This window comes from Laccaria bicolor, genomic scaffold (genome assembly GCF_000143565.1).
Source record: "Laccaria bicolor S238N-H82 LACBIscaffold_36 genomic scaffold, whole genome shotgun sequence".
Classification (NCBI taxonomy): Eukaryota; Fungi; Basidiomycota; class Agaricomycetes; order Agaricales; family Hydnangiaceae; genus Laccaria; species Laccaria bicolor.
The window spans coordinates 400616-413732 of NW_001889907.1; the positions used below are offsets into that span (position 1 = coordinate 400616).

At 48.9% G+C, this 13117-nt stretch overlaps 5 protein-coding genes across 5 annotated transcripts; 3 read left to right on the top strand and 2 right to left on the bottom strand.

Moving 5' to 3' along the window:
• Positions 1 to 922: 922 nt before the first annotated feature.
• On the bottom strand, positions 923 to 2809 carry LACBIDRAFT_307699 (uncharacterized protein; the record flags this gene model as incomplete). The annotated part of the gene is made up of 9 exons (XM_001886270.1): positions 923 to 1057; positions 1114 to 1349; positions 1401 to 1506; positions 1556 to 1651; positions 1700 to 1770; positions 1822 to 1893; positions 1950 to 2042; positions 2104 to 2751; positions 2806 to 2809. 9 exons carry the CDS (start codon positions 2807 to 2809, stop codon positions 923 to 925), a joined length of 1461 nt encoding a protein of 486 aa, XP_001886305.1.
• A 1031-nt stretch (positions 2810 to 3840) lies between these two features.
• Positions 3841 to 4992, bottom strand: LACBIDRAFT_331850 (uncharacterized protein; the record flags this gene model as incomplete). The annotated part of the gene is made up of 1 exon (XM_001886271.1): positions 3841 to 4992. One exon carries the CDS (start codon positions 4990 to 4992, stop codon positions 3841 to 3843), a length of 1152 nt encoding a protein of 383 aa, XP_001886306.1.
• A 490-nt stretch (positions 4993 to 5482) lies between these two features.
• Positions 5483 to 7897, top strand: LACBIDRAFT_295336 (uncharacterized protein; the record flags this gene model as incomplete). Its single annotated transcript, XM_001886185.1, has 9 exons — positions 5483 to 5727; positions 5786 to 5849; positions 5898 to 5988; positions 6052 to 6292; positions 6355 to 6577; positions 6675 to 6766; positions 6852 to 7083; positions 7360 to 7462; positions 7838 to 7897. Exons 1-9 carry the CDS (start codon positions 5562 to 5564, stop codon positions 7895 to 7897), a joined length of 1272 nt encoding a protein of 423 aa, XP_001886220.1. The 5' UTR covers positions 5483 to 5561.
• A 631-nt stretch (positions 7898 to 8528) lies between these two features.
• Positions 8529 to 9407, top strand: LACBIDRAFT_295337 (uncharacterized protein; the record flags this gene model as incomplete). Its single annotated transcript, XM_001886186.1, has 6 exons — positions 8529 to 8682; positions 8753 to 8816; positions 8874 to 8964; positions 9021 to 9077; positions 9104 to 9145; positions 9204 to 9407. 6 exons carry the CDS (start codon positions 8529 to 8531, stop codon positions 9363 to 9365), a joined length of 570 nt encoding a protein of 189 aa, XP_001886221.1. The 3' UTR covers positions 9366 to 9407.
• Positions 9408 to 10671: 1264 nt separating this feature from the next.
• Positions 10672 to 12373, top strand: LACBIDRAFT_331853 (uncharacterized protein; the record flags this gene model as incomplete). Its single annotated transcript, XM_001886187.1, has 5 exons — positions 10672 to 11228; positions 11381 to 11426; positions 11482 to 11558; positions 11659 to 11798; positions 11931 to 12373. The coding sequence occupies 5 exons, from the start codon at positions 10672 to 10674 to the stop codon at positions 12371 to 12373; spliced, it is 1263 nt and encodes a 420-aa protein (XP_001886222.1).
• Positions 12374 to 13117: the final 744 nt, after the last annotated feature.

A 13117-nucleotide genomic window follows, 5' to 3' on the forward strand; every position in this document is an offset into this window, starting at 1 on the left:
AACAAATCTCTGCAAGTGTAAATATGAGGCACCCTCTCGGCCTGCGCTTTCCATTATCCCACGAAAACTCTTGACCCCCCTTTTTTGACTGACCCTTTGACTGACCCGGTCAGACCTGGGTCAATGACAACACTGCTCGCAGCAGCAAAGAGAGTGTTTGGGCCATGTTTGCAGAAGAGTAGAGTGTTTGGTCCAATATGAAAACATGACCTCCAGGAAGTCGTATTATTTGCGCCATGTTTGCTGAAGAGTGGAGTGTTTGGTCCAATATGAAAATATGACCTCCAGGAAGTCGTATTATTGGCGCCATGTTTGCAGAAGAGTGAGTTGTTTGGATTGCTTAGAAATATGAGGCTGGGAGACCTAGCTAACGCGAGGTGATATATGGGTATGTGCCTGATTACGTTGGTAGGTAGGTCGAGCTCCAAGGGCTTAAAAAAAAAAATCGACCCCGGGTATTTTTTTAAAATCCTAAGACCCCCTTGAGAATACCAAGTATTTATTGTAAAACATATTCAATTTCCCTGATTCCTTTTGCACTGAAAAGCTGAGTTCAAGCAGATCCCGGTGCACCTATATACATAGTTTTTGCGCCAGAACTCAGAGAGCTATCAATCAAATAATGGTGAATAATTTGCCTTTTGAGAGATAATTATAGATTGTCATCATTTCAAATTCTCCGAAATTGTTGAGCAATATTCCTGGCGCCTCCAAAAGAAAAACATTTTTGTCCACAGATGGCCTTCATAATCTTCACCTTCATGAGCAACCTGAATTCTTATGTTGCTGTCAAAAGTATTCTCAACTGCTACTATAGGCTTTTCTCTCTAGATGTAAGTATACAACGTGTATGCATCTCGGATCCCATCCCATCAAGCTCAATTGTTGGCCGTCCGCCATCCCGAGGAATCTATAAACAAAACTAATTCCTCGAAGTACCAAGCGTCGGAGCCCCCGCCGTAGACTTCGTGAACGTGTCACCACCACCACTCATCGGCCGCTGGCTCAACTTTGACTGTCCTCCTCCTGCTCCGACTTTCTCCTCACGCATAGGGGCCTACATCATGAAACGATCAGATAAAAACGCACACAAAGAATAATTCAAGAACTCACGTCCTTGCCAAGGTGAAGATCCCGCTCGAGCTCCTCAGCAACTCCATCAACATGACGCGAACTCTGTCCATGAAGAACCTTCTTCTTGATAGCACTTTGCGGAACTGCCCCATGAGCTTTTTTTACGAACGTCTCAATGGGAACGGGGTCGTGCACTTGAGATTGGTGGACGACGGGAGCTTCGTGGGTGACGGTGTGGATGGGGATCGTGGCGTGGATGCGTCGTTTATCGATGGCTGGCAAAAAAGATTCGTCAATAGTCATTGGGAACAAAGAGAACGGCTTACTTTCTTTTTCGATGACGGGTTGGATGATGTGGTGGACGTGATGATGAATGTGTTCGTTTACAACCGTCCCTTTATCGACGATAATGCGCTCTTTTTCGGCGTGTTTCTTTTCCCGGCGGGTAAGTAAATATAAAGACGGAACAGAAGGCACTGACACATGTATCCTGATGCTGGCGAAGTAAACCATCAAGTAACGCGGTGTCCTCTACGTTGTTGGCGACGACCTCGCGAATTTGAGTAGGAGGATAACGCTGGTTGTTTGTTAGATCAATTGTTCAGAGAAATTGATAGATACTGACGTGATCCGTGTGTTCTTCTGGCAACTCCTCTCTTGCGATGAGGGGTTGCATATGGTGTTGAATATGATGAACTGCGATAGATAGGTTCATTTTTATTGTAGTAGTGAAATCGATGAACTTACTATGACGCTCGTGCTCTTGAACACGAGAAACCTCTTCCGTCTCAATAGTACGCACGACTTCATGAGTAACAGCTGTGCTCAAAAAAATAAGGCCCGGGCCAAGGAAAAGACCAAAGGAAAAACATTACGATTCAGCTCATCCGTAATGTGTTCAATATCTTTCGCATCCTGCGGCAAATCAACAATGCGCCCCATGGCCGGATGATGAGGTTCATGAACAGCTACCGCATTCCAAAAAAACGTCACCACAGGTGGGGGCACAGAATTTGAGTGAGGACGTACCAGTAGTAGTAGTACCCGCCGAATGAAGATGATGCTTTAAAGCACCAGTGCCCGTCCCAGCCGTAGTTCCAGTTCCAGTTCCAAAAAGTCCTCGACGATGAGTCCCCTCGGAATCATACACATCACCCCTCTGAGCCGGAGCAACTCCGCCCGTACCCACAGCACCCTCAGGCCGTCCATCCACAACATCGGTGGTTGCACTCGGGGTAGTCCTTGGAACTTCTTTGCTGGAACGAACGCCAAATAGACCGTTTCCACGCTTTTTGGTGGTGCCCGCGGTACCCGTCAACCCAGCGCCTACAGCAAATGGTGACGCTGCTGCTGCTGCACCGGACTTTGTCCCTGGGTTGCCGCTGGGATGGGTAGAATAGTCCCCCGTAGACGGTGAGGTTGGGTGGGTACCAGCCTGATGATGCATTTCGCTCGGCATAGCAGCCATAGAAGTCCTTGTAGTGGGGTTATCGAGCGATGTTCTGCCAGTAGTCCCAGGCCCAGAACCAGATGGGAGTTTGTTAATAGTTGAGGTTGCAGTCGTACCGCCGGTGGTGCCTACTGTCTCAGGCATCGTCGAGTCGCCCGCCACGGCGGAATTGGGGTTGTGATTGATTTCGTCGCCTGATAACATGTTCTTCACCGCTGATCCGATACCTGGAGGAAGCGTTAATACCAAGTGGTGGGCATTGCGAAAAGGCAGAAGCATACCCATGGTGAAGGAGAAAGGAAAGGAGTGGAGATACTTGCATGTCTGAGGGTATTTATCAATTGAGTTCTGGGACGCGTCATAGACGTGGAGATCGTGGTGCGTTCATCTGAGGGGTTTTTCTTTTTTTTCGTTTCGTGACGGCCAGTCTGCCACAGTGAAGTTTGAAAACAACCCCACAGCTAGAGATGAGCAGTTCGCCGCTTAGAATTACAGTCCAACTTTGACCTCTTTTGAGAAAAGATCGAGGCGCGTAGAGCAAGGAGAACTGGACATCTCAAATCCAGAGATGAAACGCTTGGCGACTCACAGTTGTCAGAGGTTGATCATCGTGCTGACAAGTGAGACGTGCGAAACACGATCGGGAAGGTATTATGAAGCTTTCTCCACAAGTGGTTACACAATCCCGATGGACCAGGTATGAAGGACGCGTCCAGTCGGGAAGGAGGTTGAGGATGCCAGCTAAGATTCTATTTGGCTCTATTTGGCGTATGTTTATCTTTAGATACCCTCCTGCTCCTCCCCACGTATATATGCGTTTCCTTGCGGCTTTCTACGTACCACCCACTCAGAGCTTGAGATATACAATCGTCCTTGCTCTCCCATTTGAACAGCAAGTCCAATGTCCAGCGTGCTCCCGCATTTTTTCGATAAATCGTGTTGGTATATAAAAGAAGACGCGTGAACGGTGGAAGTAGTAAAACGCCTCCCTCCCCATTCCTTTCTTCGAGTAAGCTCTCCCCAGCAAAGAAAGATAATAAATAGATTAGTACACCATCCAAGAATATACATCCACACGCAAATTGAATTACCTACAGTTTTTTTTGCTTCCTTGCCAATTTCGCCTGCCACTCGCTCAACGCGTGAGATATATACAAATCGGCCCTGCTGTCCAATTAGAACAGCAGGTCTTTCCAATGTCCAGCATCCTTCCGTCTTTTTCCGTCGTTCCCGCCCCAGCAAAGAAAGATAATAGTTAGATTAGTACAACCATCCAAGAAATACACCGTCCAGTTACATACATCTAAATTCTACCTCTATCCATTCATCCCCCCCACACATTCCCAAACCCTCCACATCCCCTCCCAAGAAAGTACACCACGCCATTCATCTCTTAACCCCCGTTCTTCTTCCCCTCCTTCCTCTTCCTCCTCCTCAACACCAGGGCTATCGGAATCATGTAACCTCATCAAGAGGGCATGGATAGGTGTATACTCCTCCTCCTCGTCTAGTTCTAGTTGTAATGGAAGAGGGGAACAAGGAACGACGCGGGCAGACCACTCCGCGATGGGGTGCGTCATGTCTAGCTCTATATCTTGCTCTGCGTCAACGTCCTCTTCACGGGACGAATTCGAGTTGGGGTGTGCGTTGAGGCTGTTGCCGGTGGAAGGGGGAGTAGTGGTAGTAGCTTCGCAGTTCCACCGGGTATCCGTGAAAGACAGGGAAGCGGAAAATGTGGTATCGTCCAGCACCACTTTCGTAGACGTAGGTGGAGTCCTGGGAGGGGTATCAACCCCCTTCCCCCATCCGGATCCCCGGGTAGCAACAACATAAGCAGCCGCAAGGCTAAGCGCGTCAGCGGCCCTCGTGCGCGGTGCGAGTATCAGTACTCCCTCTTTGGTGTTCCTGTTTCCCCGTGGTGAATGAGCGGGAGGAGGGGTAGGTGGGAAGGAAGAGTACCGCGGCGGCGGTGGGGAGGGTGGAGTGGTACGCAAAAAAGTACACCCTTCATGGATCTGTGTGTTTGTAAGGAGCGAAACACCATCTGCGCCCTCCCCTGTTCCATCCAGCGTTAACGTCAAGCCACTGCTCGGGCTAGGGCTAGACGGGGACGCGTTATCAACAATCCTAACGATCCTCCCAAACCTCTCCTCCAACCCCTTATCCCAAACACCCATTTCCCGTTCTTCTCCCCGATAAACTTCATCGACGTCATCTTCACTACTATAAGGAGACGACCCATCCAGGTGCGGACAAAAAGCCACCCATACACCGCTCGCAACACGCTGCATGCACATGTCCCTCTCTAACTTCTTTTTCCTGCGTGTAGGTGCGAGGGCATGATAGTGCCGCGTGTGTAGCCTGCGGCGCCGTGGGAGGTGGGAGATGTGCGGTTGGATGGGGCCTGTTCGCGTTGGGGGTGGGCTGGGTTGGGCTGGGGAGTGGTGGTGGTTTGCGATGGGAGACATGGGAAAAGGCACGGGGAGAAAGACGGGTGAGTCCAAGGTCAACTTGGGAGGCGCGAGTTTCTGTTGTTGCGGGCGATGGCGGCGAGGGAGGTGGTTTCGGTGGGGTTGGATAAATCCTTTGTTGGTTATGCACAGTGGTGCTTGTGTGAGCACGAGCATTTCAATCTCGTCTCGTCGGCTTGGATGGATGGATGGATGTTTCGCAGGGCTTGGGATTGGATGAGGGGGTAGAAGAGAGGGTAGATGAAGCAATGAAGCAAGTCGACGTCGAAGCTGCCAGCAGATGAGATGAAAGGAGGAATTGAATGGAAGCACTATAAGTTAGGCAATAGATAAGGCGATAGATAACAGTTGTGAGGTGTCGGAAGCAGAGGAATACGTACGGGGAAAGGCTCCACTGATCCGAGTAGGAACTCGCCATTCAATCGATCATTGCCGTGGCGGCACAACGAGTACCTGCTTCATCGTGTTTCCACATGTGGTTGATGGTCATTGTTGGCCTCGTAGCATTGCTCAATCACGGTCAGCGTCTGTCCACAACCACCATAACCACCATAACCACTACAACAATGTCTCCCACTCCCATAACCCGCGAAACCTTCATCGACCCATCCCATGTTCAAACAGTGCTCACCCAAAAAACGATGTACGTCCTCAAAGACGAGGGGGGCGTCAAAGAGGTGCCTATACCCGAGAGCTTTAGGAAGGTTGGCATTCCCGAGGGGTACAGTGTCGGTGCGTCGCTTATCTTTCCTCATCGATTGTCTGATGCTATGTAATGGACGAACGCCAGATTTCGTATTGGACCCAGTGACGCTGGTCAAAACGTTCGCGAAGCAGGGTATCACCACCGAAGAGTGAGTTGCCCTCCTTTCATCCTGGAGTGTCGACCTCACACGAAACAGTCAAATAAAAAAGGAACTCCTCAAAGACCTCAAAGCCACCATCAACGCATCCGATAACCTCAAGATCGTACCTACATCCGTATACGAAGATGTGCGCTTTCTTCCTTCCTACCTTCTTCCTTCCTTCTTCCTGATGTCTTACAAAATAAAAAAGAAACGCGCCCTATACGAAAACAACTTTGACAACTCTGACGACGACGAAGGGGACGACGAAGAAGAAGAACCAACCGGACCCCCAATCACACGCGAAACATTCATCTCACCCACCCACATCGCCACGGCCCTCAAGCAAAAAACGATGTATGAGCTCGCAGAGGACGGGGAGGGCGTCAAGGAAGTACCTATTCCGAAGAGTGTTAAGAAGGGGGGTGTTATTCCGGAGGGATATAGTGTCGGTGCGTACCTCTCGTTTACCTATGACGAGAAAAGAAAAGATTGATGGGTTGGGGACGGATAGATTTCATCGTGGATCCGTTGACGATCGTCAAGTCACTTGCGAAGCAGGGGTTGGTTACTGAGGGTCAATTATCAGAAGAACTCCTAAAAGACCTCAAAGAACCCATCAACGCATCGGATAATTTGAAGATCGTACCGACGAGCGTGTATGAAGCCAAACTTGCTGCGCTGGAAGAGTCGCTTGAGAATGATGAGGATGATGATGATGAGGAGGTGGGGGAGGAGTGGGTGGATGAGGAGTGATGTGGATTTGCGAGGTGTAGAAAGAAAGAATTTAGGAAGAGAAAGAAAGGGATTAGTTGTTTATGTACTTTTATGTAGAAATTATTTGTGTTATGTACGAGTTCTGATCTGGAGAAGTCCAGCGCCTTTCGTGGCCGGGAAAAGCGGAAAGGCTCGGTGCGGTGTAGTTGGTGAGTCCAAAAATAAACAGGACCAACTTTCAACACAACAAAGTCAAGTCTTGCAGTGCGTTCTCTTCCTACTCAACTGCCATAGGCCGGGCGCATTTTTTCTACCCGAAATATCAGACAAAGACAAGGGAACAGCTGGGTCAGCGTGGTTGGACAATCTCGATTTGGACACACCCGATCACCCACTTGAACGACGCATGTAGCGGAAACAGCGCAAGATGGCGCCTTCAATTCTACATCGACCCGACTCGAGTAGTCAACCTTGGCTTAACAGCTACAGCCCTGGGGTGTTCGCCTGACAAAAATGAACCCTGCAGGTACTATTTGAGCTCGATTTGAACACCGACCGACTCGGAGCTTTGAGCTTCAAGTTCGTACTCTCGTCAACAAATGGAACTCTTAACAGTCAAAGAGATTTATGACGGAAGGTATTCCGGAGGGGCTACAGTGTCAGTGCGTGGCGTTGCTCTTTTTTTTTTTTAAAAAAAAAAAAGAGATCGAGTCTCATTCCGTATCGATACACGTCGCTGCGACGATGATCGTCAATGAAGAGTACGTTATGTTCTCCCTTTTCATCTTGTGCTCACCACCAGTAATAACAACAAAGCCAATAACTTGAACCAGAGGAAGAACCTCCTCAAGCTGCTCGCCATCAACTCATCCGAAAACCTCAAGGCTCAAGATCGCACTACGTCCGTACGTTGTCCTTAATCTTAGCCTTTTGTCCGGGACTGGAGATTCTAACCCACAATATAATCATAAAAAAGACGAAGTACTCGAAACGAAGACGAAGAAGGGGGGACGTCCAGCCTGGACGTCCAAACGCCTTTACCATTCTAAGCTTCATACACCCAAACACGGCAATGGTGCTCCGAGTCAGCCAACAGACAATGTATGCACTTGCTGAGGACGAGGAAGGCGTCAAAGAGGCATCCCGGGCGGGATTGTGCCATGGAAACCACGTGTCAACCCGTGTGTCATACTACTCACCTCGGACCATCTTGTCCCCCAATTTTACTGATCGGCCACGACGAAAACCAGTATCGGAGCTTGTGGAAAACGTGTCTATAGCTATCCGAGTCGCTCGAATGGCTCTCGAGCATCCAATTCTCGCTCGACGTGTATGCATAGGCTTGCATCTTGGTGGGCTCCAGGCTCTCATCTTTAGTAGATACGAAACCCTAGAGCTTAAAGGAAAGTAGCGCAAGGCATCTCGGACTCTGGCTACAATTGCGAATTGGGCCTGGAACTCAACGTTTGGAACACCCATTCATCCAGCGGTACTTGTTGGCTGGAACTCATCCGGTCACAGTGACCTCGCTCAAAGGAAACATCTATCCGGTATGAGGCTTCGACTTCGTCGTGTCAATTTATCACACCTACAAGGATAAGGTGGGTGTTTCCCTGCTCATTAAAACCTCATTTGATCGAAGAACTTGTGTACATTTGGGGGATAATACCTTATCTCCTTCATTCCGGAACTTGGAACGCATCCGAGTCATTTCTCATTCTCAAACGCCATACTTACTCAGAACACTGCTGTTCAAATTCAGTGCAAGTTCCGTCCCCTCCGAAGTCTCCGCTTCCGTTAGGCTAGGGACGAGACGACCGACCCTGCGTCAAACGCCCCGATAATTATTTAAATCAGGGTCTGGGCGGCATCCCACGCTCATGACTTGCACAATTTAAAAGCTGGCGCCTTTCCCCAAGTTCCCATCTCATCCTTCAATCCCGATCCCGCCTGCTTGAACTTGACAGCACGATGCCCCAACCCATCACGCGCGAAACATTCATCGACCTCGCTCGCGCGGAAGCGACGGCGCTCACCCAGGAATCTATGTACGACGAGGATGTCGAACAAGTGCCTATCCCGGAGAGTTTTAGGAAGTTTGGAGTTCCGCGGGGGTATAGTGTTGGTGCGTTGTCCTTTATACTCACAGATGCATAGGGTTTTTTTGGATCTAATTGTCTTGTTATGAATGGTAGACTTTGCTCTGGATCCGGCGTTGTTGGTAGCGTTTCTTGCGAAACGGGGAATCGTGAACGAAGAGTGAGTAGCTCGTCATGCTTCATTTCGCTGCGTCGTCAACAACGAGAATACTTACAGCCAAATACCACACGACCTTTTACGAGACCTCAAAGACACCAACAACGCAACTGAAAACCTCAAAATTGTACCAACGTGCGTATATGACGACGTAAGTAACGCTCTCACTTTTTCCCTAGGATACACGCGAGCTCATCCTATCAATAGAAAAGAGCCAGGGTGGACGCCGCGCTCGAGAGAGCGCCTGATAATTCATTCGGTTCCGTAAAGTCGCTGTGTTTATATATCAGCCGAGAATTGACAAAGGGGTCGGAGAGTTCGGCTACATCTCAGTGAGTGGAAGCCTAGATGTGCTGCCTGTGGGGTACAAGAGCTAATTTTTCGGTACAGAAATTCACAGCGAAGCCGGCTCTGTCTAGGGAGGTCGCGCGCCGTGACGAGAAAGAGGGTGCTGATACGGGAGAAAAGGAGGAGGGTGATACACAGAGGAAAGCTATGATGCTCAGGAGGCGTCATTACTATGAGAACCATTCATTCAAAAATTCGAGTTAGAAGAGCCACCTGGGTCTAGAATCGAACAAGGGGAATTTTAGCCAACGGGAGAGAGGAAGGGCGTCATTACTTCGCTTGTCATGACTGAGATCTCCAGAAGCTGAATCTGTGATGACACCTGGATGGAGAATGAAAAGGCTTACGTCCCAACGTATGGCTTGGTCCCGAATCGAGCAGAAATGTTCCCTGACTCGCGCGTGCAACAAGTAAAATAATGCACGCCCCCCCGAGGTGCGTGGCTGCGCCTTGTGATGATGCAAACCAGTGAATGACCTGGTTCTCATTCGAACAAGAACCCCTCCGCATGCAAACTTCATGATGGGCAGCTGCCGCTTACGCCGCCAGGCCTGATAGCATGCAAAGCCGGGTGGAAGTGATCTTTGAACCTGCAGGGTACACAATATCAATTGCAAGCGAGAGTATGAATTAGCACCAGGTGCTGTTCCCTAATGAACAAACACCGGAAGGCCCGCGGGCATTAGATCAGATATACTCCTCTGGAAAGATAGGACTCCGATGGTTTCAGTGGCGCCAGGGAAGGAATAAGCGAGAGTGGGGTAAAATGTTCAAGTAGAAATCATGAGGAATGTCGGGATCGCTTCTCAGGCCACCGACGTTTCCTAATCTTCCCCGGTCGCCATATTCACGGACGCTGAAATCTATAAAATGTGTATTCCTCAGGAAGGACTGAGAGATTCAAGGTGCTGTTGTTTGGAGGAAATGAGCAGAGTGAGGGGAGTTTGATGCGGTTCGGAGACGCCACTTTGTGTCGTGAGGTTTTTTCCACCCAGTGGCTCGCTACCTTCAAAAGAGAGGCGGTATGGTAGATGATAATTCTAGAGGAATACAAGTTAGACATGTAGAGCCATTAGTGAATGTCGACTTTCTTACGTGTAGTACTTCGCTGTACCTATCGTTCCGGAGAAATTTTAGCTCGATAAGCCGCATGCAGATGGATCGTCCGAGATGAATTGCTACCTGGAGCGTAGGCGTCCATTTCGAGTACCCGGTGGTTGCTTGTTCAAACGTGCATGTCGCGCTAAGTGGAAATCCAAAATACTAGTTTCAGTATTTCTTGGCCATCTGAAGCCAGCCCGAGGTTTTGTCTCAACTCTGTCAGAAGACTTGAAGGGCCAGAGGGGCAGGGAATCTAGAACGCCTGAATGCTAAGTACTAGGAAAGCGTTGAACGGCTCGCAAACAGACGTCAACCACAATAATGTTCAAACTCCGATTGTACTCGAGCACAACTGCGGACTGCCAACTAGTACTGCGAGTCCATCTCAGACCCCTCTCGAATCCCCGCCATGGACGACGCAACTCCAGAGACTATCTACGATCCAGCTAGTCAAGATACGCAGCATTCTAATCAACCAGAGACCTTCCAACCTCCAAAACGGGTTCAGCGGCCCAAAACTTACGTGGAAGGTATCTCGCTTTACTTCAAGCTCATGTACAAACGGCGAAACATGGTCAAAATGCCAGCCTTCTCGACGGAATCTTTCCCACTCTTTCTGCACAGCGTGCTTGCCTGTCTCTTTTACATCATCACATTCAGGAGATCTGCTTGGTACCGCTTGTCCGCGGAGTTTCTACAACAACGCGTTGAGACGACTTTTCCTCTTCTGAAAGCAGCGGTTCAGTCTATAGCTCAGTCTGGGGGAGACTTTTCGGCGCAATTAATGAAGGATCAATTCTCGCAGCTGGGAACGCGCTCAAGTCAAGAATACTACGTCGATGAATGGAACGCCATCGAACTTACGTCTCTGGATGAACATTGGACCCACTGCCTTCCTCAATTCAAGACTACAGGTCTGTGGTATGCTCTGAGTATCGCGGGTGTTATACTTGTGATAGCTTCTCTGTGCGTATAATTCCACATCACCGTGAACATTGTATTCAAACACGATTTTAATCATCAAGAATCAATCTTCTGGAAGTAAAACCACCCCTCGGAGTGTGCATCGTCGTCGCGGGTATGAACTACATGGTGACCTCGTTTTCATACCATGATAGATTTCGTTTTCTTTATCCCACCTACCGGGGCTTCGAGTGGGTAAACGTAAGCTCATGGTCGCCCCTCTCTCATTAATACACTGCATCTGAGTAACACCTAGGCGTTAAGTCCTCGACCGAGCGTTGGCATATGGTGGGAAATTGAGTTGATGGTGATGCCTTCGGTGTGGCATGCAAGGTTAGCGTTGACCTTGCACTTCAACAAAGAGTGCTGATTGTTATTGCATTAGTCACTATATGCTATTATTGCTGCTTCTCCTCTGCCACAAATTCTTCAGATCCGTATCAGAAAGTCGTGTATGGTTCCTTTTGGCGGGGTTCTTTTACATCTTTGGGATGTCGCATGCATCCTACATCCTGCTCACCTCGGACCGGCACCGCTTGGCTGCCGAAAAATCCTGGGAGACGCGTATTGATGGTTGGGTCTTTGAGCAGCAATACGCAATTTCTACTCCATCACCTAAATGATTAGAAATAGAGGCAATGTAGGCGTTCCAAAATTGTGTCACTTCTTGTACAGAAACGATAGATTTCTACCGTTTCATTCCAGATTCTTTGATTTTGGAACAAAATGCGTGTGAAAAAGATGAAGCATTCGAAATCGACGATGATAATTTGATGATAATGAAGAAGCTCGAAGGAAAAAACGAAGAACCTGGACTCCCAATCGCCTTTGCCACCTTATGCTTCAAGTTTCATACACCCGGACAAGTCACAACTTCGGCAGCCAACGAACAGACAATGAATGCGCTTGCTGAGGACGGGGAAGGCGTCAACTTGAAGGAGGAATTCCACCTATTGGCGGGATTGTGCAATGGAAGCCGCATGTCAACCCCGTGTGTCATATTCACCTCGGACCATCTTGTCCCCAATTTTACTGATCGACCAGGACACACCGAGGGCAAGACAGCATCGGAGCTTATGGAAAACGTGTCTATAGCTATCCGGCTCTCGAACAATATGCATCCTGCGGGTCAAGGCATTCGAAGCTGACTCTCCCTAGATACCTAAACTTTAGATAAGAAACCCTAGAGCTGAAAGAAAAATCTCGGATTCTGACTACTTATGCAAATTGGGACTGGAAGTCGACGTTTGGGACACCTGTTCAGTGTTACTTGTTGGCTGGAACTCGTCCGGTCACAGTGAACCTAGGGAACTTGAACCTCGCTCAACCGATATGAGGCTTCGACTTCATCGTGCCGATTATCACACCTACGATAAGGTGGGTTTATCCGTGCTCATCAAAACCTCATTTGATCAAAGAGCTTGTGAATTTAAAAGGATAATTTTGGCCATCGCGAGAGGGGAAGCGCGTCCTTACTTCGCTTGAGTTACGACTGAGACCTCCAGAAGCCAAATTAATGATGATACTTAAATGGAAAATGAAAAGGCTTGAGCTCCAACTTAGTTGTCCTGGTCCTGAATCGAGAATGGATGTTTCCCGACGCGCGTGTGCAACAAGCAAATCATGCACGCCGCCCTCAAGGTGCGTGGATGCGCCTTGTACCACCAGGGTCTGATGATGATACAAAACCCGCCCGGCACTCAGAGTGATGAGTTCGGTGTAGACTAATCGGTAGCGAAGGTCCACAAGGAACGCACCGGTTCTGAATCTAGGGAGGTCCAGTATATGACAAAATATGCGACTGAGGAGAACATGAGTAAAGAAGCTCGAAGTAAGTAGGACATCGAAATTACGAGAGTATACTTACTTTCGTCGTGTGCTAATCCCGCATC